Consider the following 26,271-nt stretch of genomic DNA (forward strand, 5'->3'; position numbering starts at 1 on the left):
TTGTCCACGTGCCACCGAGCTACAAATCAGCTTGTCCTAATTCTCAGAAGCCATATTAAAGCTAGCACCTGCTCTGCTCCAGGCTCTGATTACCCCAGCTCAGCATCGTTCAGTGACACTAACCTGATTTCAGTGTGCTCTGCAGAGTCCTAATCACATTTGTGTAGCAGAAGGGGGCAGGAGCCAGAGCAAGCCTCTATCTTGAGAGCCTGCGGCCTTCCTGCTAGTCACAGAGCCTGTGTGACCTCCTCCCCTGCTGTCCCTACCCCATCAGCCCTTTTCCCAACGTACGTGCCTTGCAGGCATTGCCCTTTGCTGATGTTATTAAGTTGGCTTTATTGAAGAAGCAAACTATTATGAAGAAAATAGAAAGAGAGAAGCTTTAGCATGGTACCCAAGTCCATGGAAGGACGACAGTCAGCTTCCTTGGTCAGACTGCCAAATAAGCCTTATTCTCAGGAGTGGGTATCCAGATTGAGGGGCCTACAATTCTTTACACATACTGAGGGCTACACACCTGCATCCCAGAAGGGTGCATGTAGCCATTACACATGCACACATGCAAATACTTATGGCCACCAAGGAACATTAGGGAACTAAAGCAAGGCATATGTTACCTCTTCCCTATCTGGGGCAGGAGGGTGTATCCTAGTTGAATAGCCCCAGGCTGCACCTTGAAATAATAAACCATTTGCACTGTCTCAAGTAGCCTGTGCTCTTTCCCATTGATGAATGTTATCAGTCCTCATTCCTTTAACAAAAAAATGCAATGCACCATGAATCCTTGCCTCTCCAACCGCTAGGATATACTTATAGTTGCTATTGTGTTGCTTAGCAACAGGCATTATTGATCCTCTCCAAAGCTGATTGCATCGTCTACTCTTATCTGTATATGTAGTTATCATGAAATGGTGCAAAGACCAGGCATATCTGTCTCTTTGCCATAAAAAAAAAAAAAAAAAAAAAAAAAAAAAAAAAAACCATTCCAAGAGGAAATAGACTGTGACTGGTCAGATATCCTCAGAGTTGGTAAAGGTACACTGAGATACAAGCATTTGTCAAATGTATGAATGTGTGAATGAACTGTGACACTTCTCTTCATGCCAGTACGTAGGACTGGTGATATCTGTGGCTTCTGCCTGCAAAAGGGCAAGGATATCTTCTAATATTTTCTGAAATTTGGTTCATTAAAGAAAGCACATTCAAAAACATGGCATATATTTTCTCTCTCCCCTCCTGAAGGAAAATAAAATTAGACTCTGTTTCAATGAACTGTGCAGTCTTCAGTACCTGTGTTTCTCCTTATTTGGCTTCTTCAGTTGAGCACATGAATACAGTTGACCCTCTGTGTTTGAGGTTTGATTTGAGGTTGGAACTAACAATTTGACACTGTTTAGGTGGCCAAGAATCTGAAACTAAATAGACCACGGACCTACAAGAAAACCAAATACTACTGCTCTGCTACATGAATGTACCAATAAAACGACTCCTAATGATATTCTGCTATATTCATAGATCACTGCCTTGCTCAGTCATCATCAGAGAAGCTTCCTCCTGCATACAGGAATGCATACACCCACAATTGGACAGTGTGAAGAGAGTGAGAGAACTTGGAACACTCAATTCTAAAAGGGAGGTATTCATCAAATCCTTCCCCTCAGGGCTTAGGGAACTGTATACAAGAAGGAGCAAAAAATATTGTCAGAGCCAGAGGGAAGGAATGATACCAAAGAAACAGTGTCTTCCCTAAACAACAGGATAGACACATGTATGAACTCACAGACACTGTGGCAGCATGTTCAGGCTTGCACAGGTCCAAACCAGACAGGGTCCCAGTGCTGAGATGGGGAATCAGACAGGAGCTTACACACACACACACACACACACACACACACACACCAGCTAATGATCTATATCCAATTAACAACTGCTTGCAAAGGAAAATTTAGTTTCTCCAAGGGAGTCTCATTGGGTACACAAACCACACTTAAGGGCAGGCCCCATGCCCAGCAGTAGATAGATGGCCAACACAAAGCAAACTCAAAAGTATTTTTGGAGATTTATTTATTTTTTTGTCTCATATTGCTTTGTTTGGCTTTTTTTTTTTTTAAGTCTTTTCCTTGTATATTATGGCTTCTGATTGTTTTTATGGTGTGTGTGTGTAAGCATTTCTTGTGATCTTCCTTTGTTTCTATTTTCCTTTTTTTTTTTTTTTTGTTAGCTTGTTCATTTTATTTTATTCTTGTTTGTTTTTTACTTGCCTTTTTGTTTTCTTTAGAGAGAGAAAATGTGTGTGGAGTTGGAAGGGTGGGGAGATGGAAGGGATCTGGGTGAAGATGAGAGAGGGAAAGCCATAATTAAAATATATGGTACAAAAATAACTATTTTCAATTAAAAATGAAATTTAAAAAATATTAGGAATAAAACCTCAGAAAGTTCCAAAAGAAACACTTTAATTTGCTGGGCATGAAGTACCATGTGTTGAATCCATGAATAAAATGATGTGTAGGCATTGCTTTAGACATCAGAAGTATTTAAAATATATAGGAAGGTACCAAGGTTATATGCAAATACTGTGAGCTTTCATATAAGGTTCTTGAGAATCCACAGGCATCCTGGAAACAATATCTTGTGGATAGTGAGATACAACTAAACCTTTCATTTCTGTACATTTTCCACAAGCCCAATGTATATATTGAATGTAAACATTTCATTACAAAAAAAATTAAACTGAACACAGTAATGCAGGGAATTTGAGAGTGTGCTGGTTAGTTTTTTGTCAACTTGACACAAGCTAGGGAATAGGGAACCTCAACGGAAAAAATTCTCCCATCAAATTAGCCTGTAAGCAAGTCTGCGGGGCATTTTCTTGATTAATGTGTGATGGGGGAGGGCCCAGCTCACTGTGGGAAATGCTACCTTTGGGCAGATGGTCTGGATTGTATAAGAAAACTGAGCAATTCATAACAACAAGCCAGTAATGAGGATTGCTCCATGCCTCTGCTTTGCTTCCTGGACCCAAGTTTCTGACTTGAGTTCCTGCCCTGATTTCCCTTCAGGTGGACTGTGATTGGGTTGTGTAAGTTAAATAAACACTTCAGCCCCAAGCTGTGTTTGGTCAGTGTTTGTCACAGCATTAGAAAGAAAACTAGGACAGGGGATATTATACACCATATAGGAGGAACCTGGAAAGTGGCAGAAGCAAGTCTTTTTGTATCAACCATTAGGAAGAACAGAAGGGCTGGGGAAATTGCTCAGTTGGTTAAGTGTCTGCCATGCAAACATGAGGATCACAATTGATCCCCAGCATCCATGTAAAAAGTTGGGTGATGCAGTATGAACCTGTAATCCCAGGGCTGGGGGAGGGGGTGAGAACAGGTGGCTCCCTAACTCCAAGTTCATTCAATGAGAGAACCTGTCTCAAAAATTCAGATAGAGAGCAATTGAAGAAGATATCCAGTATTGACAGCTGTCATCCACATGTACACACACAAGGTTACACGTACACATATTACTGTATGTACATATGCATACATGAATGCATGTACATGTTACACCACACACAAACAAACAAACAAACAAAAAGAATAGAAACTCTGGTATATGTTACATGGAATAATGATGAAGACATATGCTAAGTGAAAAACATCTTTCATGAAAAGAGGTACTTGGAACAATGAAATTCATAGGCACATAAAATATAAGAGTGATTTCCAGTGGCTTTAGGGAGTGGAGGTTACTATTTAATGGACACAAAATTTCAGTCTTCTGAGAAGAAAGGAGTTTTGTGCATTGGCAAATGGTGATAATTGCATATAAACTAATCATTTGAACATGTATTAGTTTAGTAAGTTATATGTACAGGTGCAGAGTTGCAAAGAAAAGTTGTAATACTAGCTTTGGGAGTAAAACAATAGCAATGATTATTCTGAAAGTTCATATTTCATAACACACACCCAGGTGGTCCTTGGCTTACAGTGGTGCAACTTCAGATTTTTCAATCTTATGACAGTGTGGCAGTGATACACAGCCAAAACTTCAGGGCTAATGTACTAAACAGCACTGAAAAACACATTTGGAAGTGGTTAATGTGTTTTACACTATGTATATTCTCTCCCGAATAAAAATTTTTTTTTAAAATTCACAGAGGGTAAAGTGGGGACAACATAGCAATAACAAAAGAATAACTTTTCATGATGCTGAAGGGTCAGTTCCCCTAAGGAAACAGCAGCCCTTATTGGTATGCATCCCTCAACAAAATATATGAATTAAAAATTGATAGACCTGTAGAAAGAAACAAATGAGCCAACCCTCACAGTTAAAGACTCTTAATACTCTTCTACCAGGAATAGATAGATCCATGAGACAGAGATTTGATAAAGATGTACTTGAATTGAAAAGTACCATCAATCATTTGATCTAATTAAATCTGTAAAATACTTCACATGATGATCATAGAATGTATCTTCTCATGTTGACATGGAACATTCACCAATGCAAGCCACATTCTGAGCCATAAAACACATCTCACTAAATATGAAAAAATAGATATTGTACAAGATATGTTCTTAAATTTACAGTTGAATTTAATGAGAAATCAGTGTTCAAAAGATAGCTAGATTACATCCCAAACTCTGAATAATCATAAAATACATTTCTAAATGTCAAAGGAAAATTCTCAAGAAATACTAGAAAGCACTTCAGCCCATAGAAAATGACACTACAATTCAAGAATATCAGAATAGTGAAATTGCTTAAACAGAGATTTATAGCATTGAATATATCTACTAGAATAAAGAATCATCTTAGGAAACTAGTAAAAGAAGAAAATTAAGTGCAAAATGAACATAAGAAAATAAAAAGAAATATCAATAAATCAGTGAAATGGAAAATAGTAAAAACCTGATTCTTTGAAAAGATCAATAAATGTGATAGACTTCTAGCCAGATTAGCTAAGACAAAACAGCAAAGACAGAAACTATTAACATCAAACCTGAAATTGGAGCCATCACTGCTGATCTCGTTCGTATTGGAAGGCTAATAGAGAATAGTATGGCCTCTGATCTCATAGACATTAAAGGGATAGTAAGAAATATCATGGGCTCGGTATCCACAAATGTAAAGACTCAGATAAAATGCAAAATTTCTGGAGAGATTTAACATAAACCCCTCCCATAAAGATAAATAAATACTTCTCAGTAGAGCTGTGTGTGTTTAAACTGTGTGTGCAGTCAACAACTTGCAAAATCAGAAAGCTCACCCACTGTAGCCAACTGGAATCCTCTGGTTGTTCCATGACCATTTCAGAAAGAAACTTGAAATGCCATAGCTCATTCTATGATATTAACATTAGCACAATAACTAAACTAGACAGGAACATCAGGAAATGTTGTGATAGTCAAGTATATGTCATAAATATAGATGTAAGAATCTCAAATAAAATATTTGCAAAATGCCTCCAACAGGGAGAAAATAATTATATACCACAACCAAGCGTGGTTTTCTTCAGATGTAAAGGCTGGTTGAATGTTTGAAAACAAATAAATATAATCTGGCTAAAGAAGAGAAATCACATCATTACTTATGATCTGAAGCAAAGCAAACTAAGATTATACAAAACTTCCTCAACTCGATAATAGCTACGAGTCTCATGGTTGATATTAACAATTGAATCTAAAGTTTATAATCAAGAATCAAAAGACTCAAAAAGAAAACAGAAATAATTTTAAACAATAAATTCTGAGTTCTAATCCCACCTTAGTCAACTTATTGTAAACCTGCAATAACCAAAACAGTGTGGTCTTAGAAAAAAGAAAGAAAAAGCCAGACCAACAGACCAGAAATAGGTCTACACATGTAAGCCAAGCGCTGACAAAGGAGGAATGGTTGTTTAATGGAGGAAGTATAGTCTTTCAACAGACAACTCTGGAACAATGGCCCATCACAGCACACACATACACACACCCTCAAAGGACTCTAAACATATTTTACTCTTTTCACAAAAATCAGCTGAAAATAGATGATAGATTTAAGTATAAAGTAGAAAACTACAAAGCTCCTAGAATGTAACTCTGAAGAAAATCTATCTGGTCATGGTGTTGAATCAGTTGGCTGGAGTCCTTTTGTTCTGTTTATACAGAAATAATGTGTAGCCAAGGAGACAACCTTCAAGTACTGGGCGCTTTTGTTTCCCTTGGTGTTTTGCAGCAGTGAGTGATGGCCGTAAGCAGGTGGGAGCAACAGCAGGTGGTACCTTCTAGTGTTACAGTCTTCATGCATGCCTTGGATATTGGGACTCTAAGCCCTGTACGTGCTACAAGTCTTGTGTAAGCCTAGAAAGCTGGGATTTTTCAGCCTTTGGTTGTAATTAGGGTTGAAGTTTGTGGGCAGCAGGAGTATAAGGGTTTCTCAGCTCTTGACAGCATCCAGTGTCACAGACCTTGTGTAGCCAAAGGAAGTTGGGATTCCTTAACCCCATACTCTGACCAGTGTTACGTGCTAGCCCTGGGGCATCTGAGACCCTCATTTAAAGATCTGACAGTTCTCTGGAATTCCTCTGGCAACCAAGGCCTGCACTTTTTCTTTTCTGACACTGTAGAGTCCTTTATCCTTCCTTAGTCTCAGCTGTCCACCCTCTCTTGTCGCCCCTCTTCTTCATCCCTTCTTTGGCCCACCCTAGCTGCTCTCAAACTGTTCATCTGATTCTTCTTCAGCTGTCGAGCAGCTGCCTTGCTTCTTTCACAGCCCAGCCTGCCAATTGCTCAGCTGTCACTGCCACTGCCACTCTGCTGCCTTTGCCATCGAGGCTGCTCTGCTCTCTCTGTTGCTCAGCCACACTACTAAAAGGAAAGACCACTGGAGAGAATCCTTTTATTAGGCCTAATGTTGCAACACCAGGGAAGGCAACACAAGAGAGCACACCAGAGCTGATACACTTAGCCTGGGAAGTCTGGGAGTACAGCCCAAGAAAAGGAATTTAGGCAGAAACTGCCTAAATTTGCTTTGGACCAGCACAGCCTTGCCTCTTTACCGCAAGTCACGGCAGTTCCTTTGCTAGGCAAACACAGACGTGGCTTCCTTTTGGCCTACGTGGAAATGGTTGCAGGATTATATAGAGCTCATGGAAGCTTTCGATAGCAAAAAAGAAAGGCACAAATGGTTTCAATCAGTCCCTGCTGGAGCAGTAGCTGGGGCAATCAACTAAGGCTGTTCTAGTTTTCTCAGGGTGTCTGTGAAATGTTCTCAATGGCTGGTGCTGGCATCAGGTTAGTTGACGATTTGACTGGAAGTTTTGCTGCAGCTATGGCAGCAAGGGGGAGTCTAATGCTGCTAATTAAGGAGTCAAATCATGCCATTCATCTGCATGTTTAATTATTTATGAGAAAAAGAACATCACAAGGAGTACTTAAAGACTTTGTCATCAACACTAATAGTGTCTCACTGTTATTGTTGTTTTGTGTTTGTATTTTATAAACAGTATTTAACCCTACTCCAGGGAGGGAAAGGTCCCTTGTACCGTTTTATGTCGAATATCAAAGGCCTGATCTGTGGAAAGAAAGGATAAATTGCACTTCACTGAAATTAGATATCAGTCCCACAATTCAGAGAGTATAATAACAGGCTACAGACTGTGAGCAGACATTTGGAAAACATGCAAGTCGGTATGGAAACTTTCTGTTCTATTTTTCTTTTGGGAACTTGGGCTATGGCTTGAATGTGGAATGTCCCTCACAGGCTTATGTGTTTCAACACTTGCACAGATGGCCATACAGCTTCAGAATACTGTAGAACATTCCGGACATGGGGCCTCACTATGGGAAGTGGGTCATTGCAGGGCAGGCCTTATGGGTTCTTGGCCAGCTCCCTTCTAGCCTGTGCTCTCTGCTTTTTGATGCTGATATGATTAAACAGCTGTCTCACATTCCAACGGCCCTCAAAGCTGCCCCTGCTGTCATCTGATAGGCTGTGTTCCCTAAACCATAAGCCAAAAATAAGTCCTTCCTTCTTGAATTATTTCTGTTAGCTATTCTATTATAGCTGCAACTTAAAACTGCTCTATCAAAATCAATCTGTTACTTAAAAAATAAAAAATCAACCGAGGTTTGATATTGATGGCTTCTGGGAGAGAGTCAGTTTTTTTTTTTTTTTTTTTTTTAAAGGGTGCGGCTCCTGGTATGTCAACTGTGCTCCAGTGAATGGTCTCACGTCCATGAGTATCTGGGCAACACAAATAGACTCTGTGAGTTATTTAAAAAGAAAAAAAAAAAAAAGAGCCATAAATTTGGGAGTAGATAGGGAGATGTGGGTAGTTCTGAAAAGAATTAGGGAGAGAAATTGAGGGTTAATATGATCAAAGTGCATTCTACAAAATTCTCAGGGAATTCATTTAAACGTTTATTTAAAAAAGACAAAATTAAAAGTCAACTCAAGGGCTGGAAAGATGGCTTAGTGGCTAAGAGCACATGCTGTTTTGCAGAAGATCTGATTTCAATTCCTCGCACCCATTATGGGGAAGCTCACACACAGTAAGCCAGCACCAATTTCTTGATTCTAATGTTACTGCAATTATATGAACTGTAATACACGAGGGCAAAAGTGATGGGTATAGAATACTTTTGAAAAGATTTTCTTTTATTATTTTAAATTGTGTGTTTGTGCCTGTATATAAGTATGTGCATATCAGTGAGGGCACCCACAGAGGCCAGAGCCATTCAGTCCTCCTGGAGCTGGGATACCCGACACAGGTGTGGGGAACCAAACTTTTCTTTTCTTTTTTTTTTTAAAAGATAGAAAGCACAGAAAGAAGCATACAAGATACCCAACACTCAGGAGAAAGACTTAAGTCATGAAATCATAGCCCCAGAATGAAAAGAGGGAGACAATGAAGAGAAGTAAACTATGAGAAGACAATGGTCATTTCCCCAAACTGATGTCAGAATCCACGGAAATTGAGAAGTACGAGAAATAGTTCTCGTTGTGTCTTGGTAAAACTACCTAAAAGTAAAGACAGAAAAACAAATACTCTAAGCTACTGGGAATGTCACACCCCCTTATCGCAGTGGGGACGGCGAGCAATATGAGCACCAGTGTGCATGCATTCATTGCTCTTGATGGACTGCCCTTGAACTGTGAGTTCAAAATACAAAACAAGCAGGAGCTTGAAAGATGGCTAGGTGATTAAGAGCACTGGCTACTCTTCCAGAAGACTGGTGTTTGATTCCTAACACACACATGGAGACATGGTGGCTCACAACTATCTATAATCCCAGTTTCAGGGGATCTGATACCCCTGACCTCTAGGGACACTACACACAAATGAAGCACAGACTACATCCAAGTAAAATGCAAAATAAAATGAAAGTCTTCAAAATCAAAACTAACAAAAGCACCCCTCTGTCCTTAGGTTGTCTTTGTCAGAGTATTTTATCAATAAAAGTATCTTTCAAAAGTAAATGGAAACTAAAGATGTTTTCACGAAAATAAAACTAGCAGTCAACACTATTGATTCACTAAAACAGCTTCTAACAACACAGAAGAACATAAGAAATATAAAATAAATGAATGCTAACAAAACTGACACGGCAGATTTATCTAAATTTGTGTTGCTCTTGTAAATTCTCTTTGTCTAGTAGAGTTTAAATATGTGTAGATTTAAAGGTGATGGGGAGGTATAATAAAATAATATATAACCAACACGATAAAAATGAAGAAAATGGAACAATATAAAAACACTCAATAAAAAAATTCAAAAAAGTAGAGAAAAAAAATAAGAAGTGAACCAAACAGAAAACAAATACCAGGATGGTAGATAACATTTAAATCCATCAGTAATTAATTTTGGTAAAATGGAGAAACTGGGTGACAACTGTTACAGAGGAAGTGGGTATTTCCTAATAGCAAGCCGTCCTTCATAAAAAAAGGGAGACTTCCAGTTTTCCAGCACTATTTGTTGAAGATGCCATTTTTTCTCCAGTGTGGATTTTTTTTAAGGTTTATTTATTATGCGTGCAGGGTTTTGCCTGCATGTATGCCTGCACACCAGAAGAGGGTACAAGATCTTATTATAGATGGCTGTGAGCCACCATGTGGTTGCTGGGAATTGAACTGGGGATCTCTGGAAGAGCAATTAGTGAGAGCTCTTAGCCTCTGAGCCATCTCTCCAGCCCAATGAGTTTTTTTTTTAAATGTTTATTGTTTTTTCTTTTTAATCTTTGCCAAAAATCAAGTGGCTTAGGTGCCATCGCACCTAGAAATTTGTTCTTTATGTTATACCCTGCAAAAAGATCAATTCTAAATGCACCGAAGACCTTAAGGCTGTACTCAAAATATCTAGAAGAGACAATAAAAAACATAGTCCGGAATATAGACTCAGGTATGGATTTCTCTATAGGACCCCAGCTGTATAGGAAATAAGGCTAACATTCAACAAGCTGGTTAGCATGAAATTAAAGAGATTCTATGCTGCAATGGACATGGAGTGAAGGAACAGCATAGAGAACGAGAGAAAATCTTTGCCAGCTATGCATCTGACAGAGAATGTATAAGGGACTAAACGAATCCTAAACATCAAGAAAACAAACAACCCAATTAAAAAATGGGCTAAAGATGGAACAGAGTTCTCAAATGAAGAAGTGCACTTTGGCTAAGAAATATTGTTAGCTATCAGGGCAATGTAAACTACAACTACTTTGGTATTTTACCTTTCCCCAGCCACGGTGGCCAATATCAAGAAAATAAGTGACAGCAGATACTTTTGAGAATGTTAGAAAGGGGGAACGTTACTCACTGTTAGTGGGAGCACAACCTGGGCGGCCACAATGAAAGTCAGAGTGATGTTTCCTCAAAAAGTGAAGAGCAGAACTACCTTGTGTCCCCGCTATATCATTCCAGGGCATATGCCCAAAGGATTCTGTGTACATCCTACTACAGAGATTGTGCATCCGTTTTCATTGCTGCTCTATTCACAATTGCTAGGAAATAGAATTGGCCAACTATCAGCTGACAAGCACATGGATGGAGTCAAGTAACCCAGACCCAGAAAGACTACAACCACATTTTATCTCCCATATGTGCATCCTAGCAGCAATCTTCAGATTTGTGTGTTTACCTTGGAGTACTTACAGAAGCCAGGAAGGAGACTGCTGTGGGGGAGAGGGAGAAATAGAGCTTAAAGAGGATGGTATAATACAGGTGGGGTGAAGGTGGCTAGGAGAATAAGGGGGTAGGAAGGGTTACATGGGGAGAGAGATGGCTGTGTAATGTGAAGTAGTGCCTTGGGGATGGATAACTTGATGCTGAGGGTGTTTTAAAAATCCACATGGATTGTCTCTTAAGCTTATTAAAAATGATAATAATAGGAGGGTTTGGATGTAGACACCCTACACAAGGGGTTAAGGTGACTCCAAAAAACCCCGGGTTCCACCCCCACCACTGAAAAAATAAAAGGAAAAAAAGAGATCCTGAACAACTTTCTCAAACCCAGATGCACACTAGAACCTTGCCATTAAATATGACCTATGCCTGGTTCTGCCCATAGACATGCTTCCAAAATTATCCTGGAGTCAGCATTCCTAAAACTCCCCTGGTAACACTATGTAACCAGGCAGAATTCCCATAGGGCCACAGTCATGACACTCCAATTGCTTCAAATATGACATATTAGTCCCAGGAAGAACATACTGCTGTGGCTACATCAGAAACATGACAATTCTCAAACTCCAGGTGCATCTCCCAGTAGAATGCATAACCAGGCACAAAAGAACCAGCATGCTATTTGGCTAGTTAGATATTTTCTTCGGAGGGATAACACACTGTTTGCTCACAAGCCTCCCACAAAGGAACCTTCTTAGTGTCTGTTGAGAGCAACCAACCCAGGCAGTAAAGTCTATAGTGATTTGTTTTTGTTTTTGTTTTTTGTTTTGTTTTGTTTTGTTTTTGTTTTTGTTTTTGTTTTGTTTTTGTTTTTGTTTTGTTTTGTTTTCGAGACAGGGTTTCTCGTTATAACAGCCCCAGCTATTCTGGAACTCACTCTGTAGACCAGGCTGACCTCAAATTCACGCACAAAAATCCACCTACCTCTGCCTCTAGAGTGCTAGGATTAAAGGCGTGTCACCACCACCGGGAAATTATTTTTTTAATATTACTTTGTTAGTTTTATTCTTTGACAATTTCATACATGTATATAACACATTCTGGTTCACTTACCCATCCTCTCCAATCTCTTTCTTCCCCTGACATTCCCCTTAGAAGTCTCTTCCTTACATTTAATGTCTTTTTTTTTTTTTTTTTTTTTTTTTTTTTGTCTTGTGGCACAATGATTTTTGACCATGGCTGACTGTGTGACTTTGAGGCACCCTTTGGAGTATGAGGAGCTCACCTATGGGTATCCGTGTATCTTAGTTACTCTCTGTTGCTGTGATAGAACATCTTGACCAAGGCAGAGGAAGAAGAGTTTGTCTGAGCTTACTGTTGTAGAAGGTCAGTGTCCAAATGGCATCATGACAACAGGCAACAGGCATGATGGCAAGGGCAGGAACTAAGAATTTCCATCTTGAGCCTCAAGCATGAAGCAGGGAGAGTGAGCTGGAAGTGATGAAGACTATTTTTTTTCCCTTATGGCTCACTCCTAGTGGAAGGGTGCATCACCAAAACTCTGTGCCACCAACTGGGGAACAAGTGTTCAAATGCCTGGCACCATGGGGGGCATTTCTCATCCAAGTCACTACAACAAGTGAAGACAGTGACCACCTCATCCCAGATCTCTCTCTCTCTCTCTCTCTCTCTCTCTCTCTCTCTCTCTCTCTCTCTCTCTCTCTCACACACACACACACACACACACACACACACACACACACCTTTAACTCTACCCTAGACCCACACAAGATCCAGAGGACCCACAGTGCCTTCTCCAGCAAGTGTTGAACTTACAAAGAATGGAATCAGGCCTGCTGCCTTGTCTTGCTCCAGGGCCTCCTGAAGGGCAGAAGCTCTCATGGAAAAGTTGCCATCCGAAGGAATTGTTTTTAACTTTACTCCACCAATTAGTCCAGCTCTTTCTACAGAGGAGTGTGCCTGCAATGAGAACACGTAGAGCTCAATCTGTGAGGGTATGTTGCCATGGCTCCTCAGTCAATGGCTGTGCAGAGCGCCTAGCCTGGGCTCTTGATGCCCCACGATGGTGACAGAGTTGGTTTCTTCTCTTCCTCTATGAAGTCACCTTCCCTAGATTGGTTTCCATCCTGGAATCTGGATGTTCAATCTAATGAATCAGGTAACGCCCAGAGTGAAGTGTTGGTTCTCTATTGATTTTTTCCCTTTAGTTTTATGATTTTAAACACATGTAGATTTAAATATATAGCAATATGCACACCAAAGGTGGTAGCGTTGTATAATAACAGAATGTGCCAGGCAGTGGTACACCAGCACTCTGGAGGCAGAGGCGGGTGGATCTCTGAGTCTGAGGCCAGCCTGAACCAGAGTGAGTTCTAGCATAGCCAGGGCTACACAGAGGAACTCTGCCTTGAAAAAGAAAACAAACAAACAAACAAACAAACAAACAACAAAAAGAATATATAACTAGCAAGATTAAAATGAAGAAAAAGGAACAATATAAAATAGTGAACCAAAAAGTCAAGTAAATAAAATAAGTGAGCTAGAACTAGTAAATTTCTATTTGCTGGGTTTTATGAGCATTGTAATGAACTCCAAGTCAGTCCTCTCAAGCCACAAGCTGGACTGAGTGGTCACAGCAAGCATGGAGCTTTTATCCCTTTTGCTAATAAGAAAAAATATAGGCTTTGAGAATGTACATGATTTACAAAGCTGGGATTTGGCATTCGGTTGGAGTCTCACTTCCAATTTTTCCACAGTGGAGTTTTAAAGGCAGGCCACAGGGGCACAGAGCAATTCCACATTACAGAAATGGTAACCAGCCAGTTGTGGGGGATCTCAGCATGTGTGTTTCATTTCTGACTAGATCTATCAAGCTCCCATGATAGAATAAGAAGTTTCCCCCCTCACGATCCCTGGGGAACTGCTTTTGGATTTGACATGATGCTAACTGTTCCTTGGACTCAGCTCTGGGATGGGAGGTGGGGGTGTTGGGCCAATGCCCACCCCAGCACTCTTACCTGATCTGATGTATAAGCGACCAGCTTTTCCATGATAGCAGCTTGTGTCAACCCTGGGGAGGCTGCCTGCAGCTGGCGGATCGCTTTAGTTCGAGCAGCCAGTAGGGCCACCAAGGTGGCTTCACTGGCACTCCCCTGAATCCAAGAGAAAAAAGGCCAAATGAAATTTGAAATGTTGCAAAGGAAGCCTTGTCTAAACTGTTGGAAGACATATTATTGTGTCCATAGTTTCCTTTAAAAGCTGAGCCAGAAATTGCAAAATGCACTCATGTTTGCATCTAACATCTGCAGGGGCTGGTTTAGCTCTTGTAATTAGTTTGACATTGCTTTATCCATATTATGTCCCAGTGAGCTAACATTCTGATCCTGTAGCATATACAAGACTCTGCAGGTGTTCTCTCATGGGTTCTTTAGGCCTGGTCTGGGACACACTGTCTCCACTTCCATCAGAGGAAGACTGATCCAGGGCGCCCTGCCCAATCCCTGCTCTGTGTTCCTATGCATGTGGACAGAACAATTTGTATTTGCTTATAACATAGGAATGCATTTTCCTTAATACACAGAGGTGGACTTGGACAGTTTCTCCCATTTCTTAGTGTAACAGGCTGAATTGTGCTCGCTCACTTGCTCGTTTCCTGCCCTGGACATGTTAAAGCCCTAGGCCCCAGCATCTCAGAATGTAGAGAAATAAGACCTTTAAAGCCAGCCGTGGTATACACTACATGATGTACACACACGTAGTCTTAGCACTAAGGAGGCTGATGCCTGAGGATAACTGTGAGTTCAAGGCTAACCCGGGTATGTGCAGGTTCCAATCCAGCTAGGTCCACAGTGTGAACTTGTCTCAAAATACCCATAAAAGAAGGGAGAAAGCAAGGAAGTTGGGAGGGAGGGAGTGACAGAGAGGATCTTTAACAATTAAATCTTTAGGGTAGACTCTAATCCAATCTGACTGCTGTACTGAGAATTAGAAACTAGCCAGCGGACACGCATACACAGAGGTGAGACTATGAGGAAACATAGTAATGAAAAACTCAAAGCTAAACTTCAGTCAAAAACAATCCTGCTGACACGTTGGTCTTGGCCTTCAGCCTCCAGGACTCGGCAATGAGTGTGCAGTTTCAGCCGTATTTGCTCTGTGCTTTGTTGTGGCAGACCTAGCAAACTAGCTCAAGAAACCTCAGCCATTTATTTCAGCAAAGTAAAAAGGAATTGTATGGAATTCATCTTTCGAACTAGAGAGTGAGAGAACTGGATTCAGTGCCTACTGTGTTATCCCGTGTAACTTGTAAAATATTCCTGTTTTTGAGGTTTTTCATCTTTAGGTGGTCCTCTGTAAGATTGCCTGGATTTGCAGTATGAGTTAGGCATGGTTAAAAGTGAAGCTCCATTTGGTCTTTCTTGGTACCTCCCAGCATTTGTGCTTAACTTCCCTGGCAGACAAGTCCCAGGAGAAAGCCGTCAGATTTTTGCTGATTCTGGAAGTTTATAAGAGCATGGAATTTTTTAGATAAATGTACAGTTCAGTGAACTGTGTAGAAATGCAAATTTTTCTTATTAATGTTTTATCTCCTTCATCCATCATGATATCCTACTTTGATCTCCCATCCACTGTTTTTACTTATTCTTTTGAATCCACTCCTGTTCCCCAAGGAGTAAGCCTTTCAAGCTAGATCTGTGTATCTTTACTAGTGTAGCTGTGATGCATGAGTTCAAATAAACAGATGGACCATGGTCTTCACTCGGCATCTGAGTGACTCATGCATCTCCTTCAGACTGGACTTTCACAAGTGGTTGTTTTGCACAGTCTCAGACCATGTCAAAGAAGCCTGGCTGACCAGACTGGCAGCTATTTCAGGAAATTCAAGCCTCTGAAGGCAGACACAGCCCCTCCCATTTCTTCTGTGCATCCCCCCCCCCCCACCACCACCACCTTTTTTCCCCTCCTGGCTTGCTTATTTCAGTCCCTCTGGCAACATTTTGTTTTTCAGAATCTGTTAAAAAAGTGGGTAGAAAGCCAATGGTGCATGCCTTTAATTCCAGCCCTAAGGAAGCAGAGGCAGTCGGGTCTCTATGTGTTCAAGCCCAGCCTGGCCTACAAAGTGAATTTTGGGACTGCCAGAGCTACATGGTAAGATTCTGTCTCAAAAAAAAAAAAATTGCTAGAAAAAATTCCCACCCTCTCTTCAGAGCCTTGGACACCTTTGTAATTAATGATTCTGTGTAGCCACTTCATACCACGGCATGCCAAGCTCACTATGAGTTCAGTGACCGCTGTCCATGTTCTGAGAGAAAATTCTTGATTTTTTTATTTTATCAACAAATAAATAGATAAATAAATAAAATTAAAGAGCTAGCAGCAAAGTCCAGTGCAAAAAAAAAAAAAAAAAAAATCACCATCATTAGAGCACTGAATCTCAACATGCCATTACAGATCCGGTTTGGGCACACTTGAACATCAAGGTGAGTGGCTCTCTGTCTCTTTCTGGAAGTGGAGATTTGCTGAAGGAAGAAAGAGAGAGCAATTGTTCTTTGTTAACTGAGCAGTGACAGAGCCCAGGCTGTCCATTGTGCTTTGTGGCCGAGAAGTGGGGAATTGAACAGACCTGAGCTGCATCCAGCTAAGCCCACACACTTGCTGCTTCCTTTACCTGGAACCACTTTCTCCCACGTCTTTGTGTGGCTCGCTCATGCCTTTGCTTCAGGCAGACAAAGGTTGCCATGGCGAGCCTGCTCTGAGGTGGGAGGGACCTTTTGGGAGGGTCGATGCTCAAGGCTGCTGATGCCCTGAGCCGAAAGGTCCTTTTCATCTTCTAGGTTTTACAAATGTCACCTCACACAGGGTAAGAAATTGGCAGCTTTTCTTCCACAAGAGCTTTCAAACCCAATTAAGAGACCCATTTTGCAGGTCTCATTTGTCCGGCCTCACAATGATGGTGTGCAGTTTCGGCTCAGACACCCACTGCTGCGCCAACGCTAAGCTGTGATTACAGCTCTGAGGGGATCGATAAGGCAGGCTGCCTCACGGGCTGTCACTGGGCTCAGGGCTCTTTAAGGCCTCACAAATTACAGACAATCAGCCTCGTGAGCTGAAAAGGGCCAGCTCCCTGCAGCAAACACACGGAAGTCTGCTTCCCACCAACCCAAACTAAGTGGGTTGAGCTCACAAGGGCTTTGTTGAAGCCTGGTCTGAGAGATGCCGCAATTATCCTAACCTAAGGCTGGAACTTCTAAAAATGAGATTGTCTTTAAAGACGGTTTAACCCACGGTAGCATTCAAACCTCCACACAAAGCAAAGAGCCTGGGCCAGCTGGTTGTTAACACACAGCACCGTCTTTTACACGCTGCCTTTAATTAGTTTCTGCCACTGGACTTTTTTGTATTCTGAAAACTATGGTTGATAATGCAACAAAGCCTCGTAAGTATTTTGAAGATGATAATTGATTATATAAAGCACAATACATAGGCTAAAACACAGGCTTGCAGTAGTCATTCAATAAGCTACTTGTAGAATTCTTTGAGAAGTAACAAACTAGAGGACTTATGTTTGGATACTAAAGACTCAAAACTGAAATTGTTTTCACTGTACGACAAGTGACCCAGAAATACTCTGGCTCTGTTCTGGTCTTGATGGAGCACAGATGTGTATCTGGAGGAAGCTGATGGTCCTGGAAGACCGTTGCCCCTTATCCTGAAGGCTGTCCTCTGAAACCTAACAAGACTGAAAAGTGTGATATGACATGAATATCTTAGGTGTTATTTAAATAAATTGTGGCACACCATAAAAAATTGTATAATAACAATATTCTCAAAGAATATTTGAACAAGAAGAGGACCAGTATGAAAGGAACAAGAAGGGATAGGTGCAGGGTAGAGGGGGTGGGTAAAAATACAGCATAATAACATGTGTGTGGAAGTGCCATAATGAAATGAAGCCAGCCCATTGCTTTATTCTCTGGAAATGTGAATCAAGAAAACGTTTTAGCCCGATGGTGGTGGCACATGCCTTTAATCCCAGCACTAGGGAAGCAGAGGCAGGTGGGAGTTTGAGGCCAGTCTGGTCTACTGAGAGAGTTCTAGGATGGCCAAGACTACACAGAGAAATCTTGTCTTGAAAACCGCAGGGGGTGGGGTAGGGGGCTGGAAAGATAGCTTAGGGGTTAAGAACACTCACTGGCTGCTTTTCTAGGAGTCCTGAGTTCAATTCCCAGCAACCACATGGTGGCTCACAACCATCTGTAATGAGATTTGGTACTCTCTTCTGGCATGCAGGTTTACATGCAGACAGAACACTGTACACATAGTAAATAAATAAATCTAAAAAGAAGAAGAAGAAGAAGAAGGAGAAGAAGAAGAAGAAGAAGAAGAAGAAGAAGAAGAAGAAGAAGAAGAAGAAGAAAAGAACCTCTGACAGTGGAACCAGGATGTATGGTGCATGAAAGGGATACTCCCTTAGCCTAGAGACAGGAGGGATGACCTAGGCCCTACTCCAAAATCCGATTTGACAGATTTTGATGATCCCTCCTGGAAGACCTCACCCTCCTTGTGGAGTGGGTGGGGGAATGGGATGGAAGGGGGAAGTTGGGGGAGGATGGGAAGGAAAGGGAACTGGGATCAATATGTAAAATAAGAAAATATAATAAAAAAAATAAAAGACCCTCCCCCCCCAAAAAAGGGAAAGAAATAGTTTTAAATGTCTGAGGGCCAATGAGATGGCTAGGTACAAAGACATTTTACCCTGCAAGCTTGGTGACCCACATGAAGGTGGAAGGCAAATCTAACTTCACAAAGTTGTCCTCTGACCTCCCCATGAAAGTGATGGCATGAATATCCACACACACCCATCATGCACACACACAATAATAGTAGGAGTAGTAATGATAATAATAATAATTAATAATGATAAACAAAATATTTAACTATAAAAAATAAGACATTATTCAGAAAATGTATATGTATTGTATCATCTTAATTTATGTAACCCACAAATGTAAGGATACTAGATAAGACAAAGAGAGAATTATACTCTAAAATAGTTGCTGTATTTTCCCATTTCTACAGTGAGTGCCCATTATCCATAAATACAGAGGGCACGATAATTTTTAAAAGTGAAATCAAAACTGACATTGAAGATAGTAAATTGGCAATGTGGAAAATTACAGTGATACCCAGAAAACCATGTGCAATTATTGAAAATATAGAGGAGAAAATGACCAAAAAAAAAAAAAAAAAAGGGGGGGGTAGGAACTATTTAAAGAGAGAGATTATGGAAAACGTACTGAGTCTATGGAAATTTTAGCTCCTGAGAAGTATGCAAGTGGCCTCCTCACTAACAGGGCAGAGAAAAATGCCCCAAGGTAGACAGAAGGCTGGGTCATGAGGAGGGCTTACCAAATGCTAAGATCTCAAAGAGTGTGGAGTTACAGCGAGAGCTTGCTCTGGGGTCAGGCCTACTGTGAAGAGTGAGACACTTGCCCAGAAATAAATCGACCAGAATTCCAGGCCAGGCCTCTGCAGACAGCTCGGCTGGCCTCTGCAGCCCCGACAGGCTGTCTCTTCTCCAGATACTCTGGCTTGATTGTCCTTGTCAAGGACAGCGAGAGTGTCCCTGGAAAATCAGGGTTCCAACATCAGAGCCTGGTTAAGCCACCAGGGCTGCACCTAGCAGAAAGGCCTCTGACTGCATTTTGGGGACTTGTCTGTCGGCCCCCTCTCAGACTGGAACAACACTTGTACAATTCTTTTTAGCAGAGGTCGGACTGTGCCACATAACCTCTGAAAAGAAGAAAACGGTTCTGTGAAATTATATTGGGACTTCCCTAGGACATCCCTGCTGCCATTTGTAGAAGTCTGTTTCACAGTTTATGCTTTGGTTACAGTACAGCAGATATGTACATTTACTAGAATATATATAGGGCCTCATGTGGACCACGCTGGTGTGAATTCACTGAGGATGGCTATGAACTCCTGATTCTCCTGTCTGCACCTCTCAACTGTTGCTATTACAGGCAGTCCCAGCCCACCCAAATCTAGTTCATTTTGATCAGCTCCCTACTTCCAGTGACTTAGAGATGACAAAGTGACCTGATCAAAAAATGTAAAGCATGGTTTGAGCCACAGTACTGCTGCCGGCCCACAGATCTCTGCATCAGAATGAACAAGAATTCACACTTCCAGGCCCACCGGAGTCCTGCTGAGTTTGACTCTCGGCTTGCTGGCTAGGAACCGGCAAGTCCTTCCCAGGCCTCTTCTGCAGACAGCCTACAACACAGATTGCATCCCCCACCGCCAAGATGCCAGGCCTTTTTCCCAGACTGGGAGATTGTTTACCTTTCAGGGGAAAAGGGACTCTGCTGATGTGATTACAGTAAGAACCCTGACTTGGAAAGATTATCTTGGATTATCAGAGTGGACCCAATCCTATCACACGGGTCCTTAAAAGTGGAGACCCGATTTCACATCTGCAGTCAGAACATGACAGTTAAAGAAAGGTCAGTGAGATGGAACACAGCTGCTTCTGGAGATGGAGATGGGAGTCTCAGGCCAAGGAATTCCAGAGGGCTTTAGAAAACTTGAGGAGGTAGGGAAATGGATTTTCCCCTTGGGCTTCTAAGATGACAATCTTGATTTTAGCTCGTTAAAACCTAAGTCAGACTTACAGAACCATAAGAAAATAAATGTGTTTGAAGCCACTAAACTATGCATAGCACCCTCAAGGAAAAGGTCATACATTGGAGGTCAAAACTTACTGAATAGTCAGTCTCAGGACTGGAAACTGAAGGCCTTGCTTCCTAGTTTAGTTTGGCCACACTAGACATGTGATCTTCCACAAAGGAATTCTCCTGTCAGCCCCAGGGTTCTAACCCATAAAATATGTGGAGCCATCACTGCTCTACCTTACACTCGGAGCTTCAGAGAAAACAATAGATATATTTAACTCCTTCTTTCTAAGTTAAAGATACTTTCTCGGTATTACAGCCATAAACTTGACGTGAGAAAAATACGCAAGGAGGGGTGACGAATTAATGTAGTTCATTGCTTGTGTTACTAAATGTTTCTTAAAGGCTCACATTTGCTGGGACACGGTGGTACATTCTTTTAATATCAGCCCTGGGGCCCTGGGGCCCTGGAGGCGGAGCAGGTGGATCTGAGCTCAAGACAAGCCTGCTGTACATAAGTGAGATCCAGGCCAGGCCAGGGCTACATAGTCAGACCCTGTCTCAAAAAAAAAAAAAAAAAAAAAAAAAAAAAAAAAAAAAGGGAGAGAAGGAGGGGGTCATAAATTCCAATCATTCACTCTGAAGATCCTGGTGGAATGGAAAATTCACCACGGCTGTCATTTGCATCTGTTGTGTGCCCTCATGTAAGCCCTACAGTTGTTCGAGTGAATCTGAGAATGAATTAAATGTATGCACGGACATAGCAGAGGCCTTAGGTAAGCTGTTGGCTCGCAGACAAGTAGCACATACAGACATTGAAGCATGGCCACAGCTGTCACTTGTGGTAAAAACAGGATCCTTTGGTGACATCAAGACCTTTAGGTTCTGGAATACACTGGCACAAGGTCTATAACTTCTCAGTTAGAAGCTGAGAGGTAAGTTCTCAGTTGTTCTGTGCCTCAGTTTCTTCTGTTGTAAAAACAGCACCTAATTCACAGTGCTTTGAGGAGTAATTGTGTCTGGAGAGAGCTTAGGCATGGCGGCCAGCAATGGATACCCCAATAAAAATACTTGCTTTGTTATTCATTGCCTATGTGGTAGCCACTGCTCTATCTACCAGAAGGGCCTGTGCAGATAAGTGCTCTCCCACAGCTCGTGGGAAGCAGCACCAGGATCCAGATCCCATCAACTCCAAGAGCAGGGCTTCCCAGCTTTCCTGTCCTCTGGAAGGCACAAAGCAGCATGGACTCTGCTTTCTGTTTGCAGCTGTGACCCTTTGTGGAACCCACACTCCCAGAAGACTGCCTTCCCCACTCTTCCCACCTTACCTGGATCACTCCTCCCCCTTCACCAGCTCTTCCAGCCAAAAAGGCCTCTGGCAACTGCAACATCTTCCCCAGCCAATCCATCATCACTGTCTCCAGCTCTGTGCAGGCTGGGCTCGCAGCCTGCAGTGGGGGTGGGGGTGGGGGAGAGTGAGGCGCTAAGCCACGGGGCAGCTGGCCTCTGCACAAAAGGGTGACATGGGGAAGCATTGCTTCTTTGGTGACTTTTATTTGATCAATTTAGCACAAAAGTTCACATTTTTGTCCCCCAAATCCACTCTTGGTGAGGAATTAATCCCTTGGCCTCTGTGTTTTGAGCGAGCCTTCCCACATTCGGATGTTGAAACCTGAACCCACTGTGAGAGTCCTGAGAGGTGGGGGGATGTTATCGTTAACCAGCCTGTGTGGCGGCTGCTTGGTCCTGAAGTGTTGGAAAATGAGTCGTCTCAGGAGCGAACTAGATAGAAATGAGGAAGTTCACCCCAATTCTTGTCTGTTTCATGCATGCCTGCTGTGATCACACAGCAGGCGTTGCTGCCAGATGCCAGTAGCATGTTCTTCACACCCTCAAGTAGACTTCTAATGTTTATAAAGGATTCGGCCTATGGTATTTTGTTCTCCCCCAGCAAATGGATTGAGACAATGCTGTGTTCTCATTTCCCAGAGATCTGGAGGAGCCTCGGGGTTTAGCACTGCCAAGAGGCCTGGAAGCAGGGGCCTGGGCCTGGCAGCACTGATAGAATTTTACAAGGAGGACATTTCTCTGCTCGTCCTGCACTTTTTCCAGATATGACCCAGGGAGCCAGCCGTGCTGGGTAGATCTGTACGGGCCCCTTCTGACTTACTTCATCATCTCCGTCGTTTCTCCGTGACAGGAGGTCTCCGGGTGAAAGCTGAGAACAGTCCCTGGATACATGAACCTCCCCACCCCACCCCCATCCCCACCACACACAGCCATGGTTCTTTAGGAGCAAACGCTGAAGCAAGGGCCCAGACACTGAGTAATTTGGGGTCAACTCGGACTGAATCCCAGATTAAAATCTCCTAATCCCAGATGGGCCTCAGATGCCTGAACTCAGTCTTAGACACAGCTTCTTTCATCCACATTGGTGCAAGGAGAATTGTACCCTTGTGAACCCGACTCCATCATGCCTGCCCTGACTGCTTGTGCACTGAGTGCTTGATCGTAGAACAGAACAAGGCAGAAAGGTCTACTGGTAGACCCTCCTCTGAGACCATGAGTGAATTTTAGAGTGCAGGATGGAGTCAAGAAAATGGACATTGGCTACTTTGAACTGCTAGGCAACACCACACAGGCTACTCATCTGATATAGTCTTTTAATTCCCCAGTCACTTGGTGACTGGCTCCTCTCTTCTCATTGCACACAGAAGGTGGCTGGGTACTCTTAGGTCTAGGCTTCCATTTGGAGCAGAACTTGGTGACCAGAATACTCATGTAGCTACCTGTGCATTCTGGCATTAAGACACATTGATGACAAGAGCACTTTCTCCCTGCTGGTCAGATGGTCATCCCCAGCCTGGTGGGTTCTCCAGCATGCAGTCAGACTAATCCTAACTCCAGGCATGGGAACCAGCATTCCCTGTTATGAGCACAACCTCTGAGGCAGGAAGGCAGACATTTCCTCATTCAAAACCTAAAACCAGTCTAGAAGAGCAGATAAACCAGAGGTTGATGCTGGGTCTCCAGACAGACACGCCAGGAGAGCAGAACTACACCCGTGAAAGCTGCCTACGCAACATCTAATGAAAGAAAAAAGGGTACGCTCAGCCTAGGCCAGGTCTGTCCCCAGGAGAAGGAGTTCCCAGTTGCCTAACAGAAGAACAATAGCAGGGAGGCCTCCTTAGCTCTCCCATAAACAGTGACTCCCGCTTGCTGGGCCCCTGAGGATCCCAGCTTGAAGCAAAACAGGTGTCACACGGAGGAGAATTCCTAAGTTGTCCCCACTTTCTATATCCCAGGTCCTCACTCAACACTTGTCAATACAAGTGGGCTCCAAGGCACAGAAAAGAGAGCTACTCTCCGTCTAGAGAGTCAAAGACAGTTCTAGGCTTTGGGGAACTCTTCATAGTGTGGGCAGCCCCAGAACCTGAGAGTCAATGGCACCTACTTTGAGTCTCTCCTGACGCACACAGCTGGGACACAGAGAGCAGGGAGACCTAGGCCTGAAGCTTTCAGAATGGGGGACTTTCTAAGTCTTTACTCCATGTGGGAAGAGACCTCACACAGGGAGGGCTGGATGGCCTGCAGGCAGCCCTAAGCCTATTTCCAGACACTTTTGCTCTGCATACTTGCCCATCAGATAGGCTGGGCAGTAGCTTGGTGGGGGGCAGATGGAACAAGACAGGGGTGGTAGCATTCTCAGACTTCAGAGCACATAGCAATCTTCTGGTCTTAGGGGAATGTAGGATCCAGCTTTGGCCTGCAGAAACTTCATTGCCTTAGACTGGGATTTTGATTCAAGTGTTTATAAAACAAAACAAAACAGCCCTGTGCAGAATCCTCTTCTCTTCTGTTCTCTTCTCCCTGCTTTCCTCCCTTCCTTTTCTCCTCTCCTCCCTTCCTTCTCCTCCCTCCCATTCCCCCTCTCTCTTTCTCCTCCTCCTTCCTCCCTCTCCCACTTCCCATTTAGAATTTCTCATCCACCCCACCCCCAGGCCAAACTATTCTCTGCAGTGTCCCTGCTGCCTACAGGTGACAGAGCCACCTGTTTCTGTCCTGAGTATAGAGGGATCAGCTCCCCGTGCAAGGAAAGACCCCACCACAGGCTCTTGGAGATACTCACCCAGGTGAAGCCAATGCAGCCAATAGCCCCACACAGCATATCTGCCAGCATGGCTGGGTACGAGCTAGCCGTGGGGAAGTAAGCGAAGAAATAGGGACTGTGCCAGTGTGTTACCTGTGGGGAGGTGGAACAGTTACTCTGGGGCAAAGGAGTCAAGCTGCAACCGAGCAAGGTTGTACACAGGGTGCACACAGATGTCAACTTGGATAAAGTTTCCCAAATGAAATCATCCCACAATTTCTGATTTCACCCATTACAGTGAACAGACTCCCTGTCTTGTGCCTAAATATTTTTGCTAGCCAAGAAGATAGTGCTGTCTTCATAAGATAATATGGGAAAATATTATAATTTGTCGTAATGCATGAAGCCTCTAGGTAGGAACAATACTGTTTCAGGTTTTTGCTGGGTGCCCGGGACACAGAAAGTGCTGCACCACACATCTGAGATCCTAGAGTAAAAAGCTTGATTTTCCCCCAAATTGCTCTATAAAATTCAGTTGCTTTTGTTTATTTTGTTTTTAATGCCCATTTCTTAAAGCATTTCTTTCATATGGTCCCTTCCCACTCACTGGCTTGCACAATATGCTCCTGCCAACAAACCAGTAGCCTTATGAGGAGCTGCTGTCCCCCTACCTTCTCCAGCCCTGCTCCATGCCAACCCTGGATTAGGTACAGAGGAAAAGCTCAGGTTGACTATGGAGGAGATACACCTAGATGGTGTTCTTGGGAATCCCAGGAGTGATGGGAACCAGGGCAGTGGTGAAGACATATGACCAATATTGGTTCCATGGGCAGAATCTTCCCCTTGCAATGTGTTGAAACCCTATCCCCAGCTATAAATGGCAGTATGAGGAAGCAGGGCCATGGTGAGGTACTTAGGTCACAGAGTGGGGCCTTTGTGATGGAACTTTGGCTCTTCTAAGAAAAGATCAGATTGGCCATAGACTAACAATTCCAGGCTCTATGGAGGGCAATGACATTGTATCCATTTGGAAGATCTGAACCCCCCCCCACACTCACATACACACACACACACACACACACACACACACACACACACACACTCACATACATACACACACACACACACACACACACACACACACACTCCAAATTTTAACCAAAAATTTCTGCTCTTGAGTCATTGAAAGTTGATGCGCTGTGTAGTGATTTGTAGCAGGCTAAGGAAGTATTACTTTCTCTAAAGTTCAAAAGGTTTATATGGTTCTGATCTAAAGATTCCAGAAAGGGGTCTACTGATTCTCTAAATCCAGGAGCTGGGTTTCCTTCTGTGTTGTTAGCCAGTGAGACCATCTTGGATTTTCTCTTCCAGATCCTAGCCCAATAAATTCTC

At 42.7% G+C, this 26,271-nt stretch overlaps 2 protein-coding genes across 3 annotated transcripts in view; one reads left to right on the plus strand and one right to left on the minus strand.

Annotated features, from left to right (window-relative positions):
- The window catches only part of Ikzf1 (IKAROS family zinc finger 1), a 183,473-nt gene extending 165,865 nt beyond the window's left edge, over positions 1 to 17,608 (plus strand). The window contains exon 10 of the transcript XR_007835538.1: positions 17,597 to 17,608. The gene's annotated coding sequence lies outside the window, so the exon portion shown is untranslated. The remainder of the gene's footprint in view (positions 1 to 17,596) is intronic.
- The window catches only part of Ddc (dopa decarboxylase), an 83,375-nt gene that overhangs the window by 34,739 nt on the left and 22,365 nt on the right, over positions 1 to 26,271 (minus strand). For both annotated transcript variants that reach the window (XM_051200694.1, XM_051200693.1), the window contains exons 3-6: positions 24,919 to 25,032; positions 22,118 to 22,237; positions 14,130 to 14,264; positions 12,928 to 13,071 (exon numbers count right to left, since the gene is read on the minus strand). In XM_051200694.1, coding sequence (XP_051056651.1) covers positions 12,928 to 13,071; positions 14,130 to 14,264; positions 22,118 to 22,237; positions 24,919 to 25,032 — 513 coding nt within the window. The remainder of the gene's footprint in view (positions 1 to 12,927; positions 13,072 to 14,129; positions 14,265 to 22,117; positions 22,238 to 24,918; positions 25,033 to 26,271) is intronic.

The sequence above is a fragment of the Phodopus roborovskii genome, unplaced genomic scaffold (assembly GCF_943737965.1).
Source record: "Phodopus roborovskii unplaced genomic scaffold, PHOROB, whole genome shotgun sequence".
In the NCBI taxonomy this organism is placed as follows: domain Eukaryota; kingdom Metazoa; phylum Chordata; class Mammalia; order Rodentia; family Cricetidae; genus Phodopus; species Phodopus roborovskii.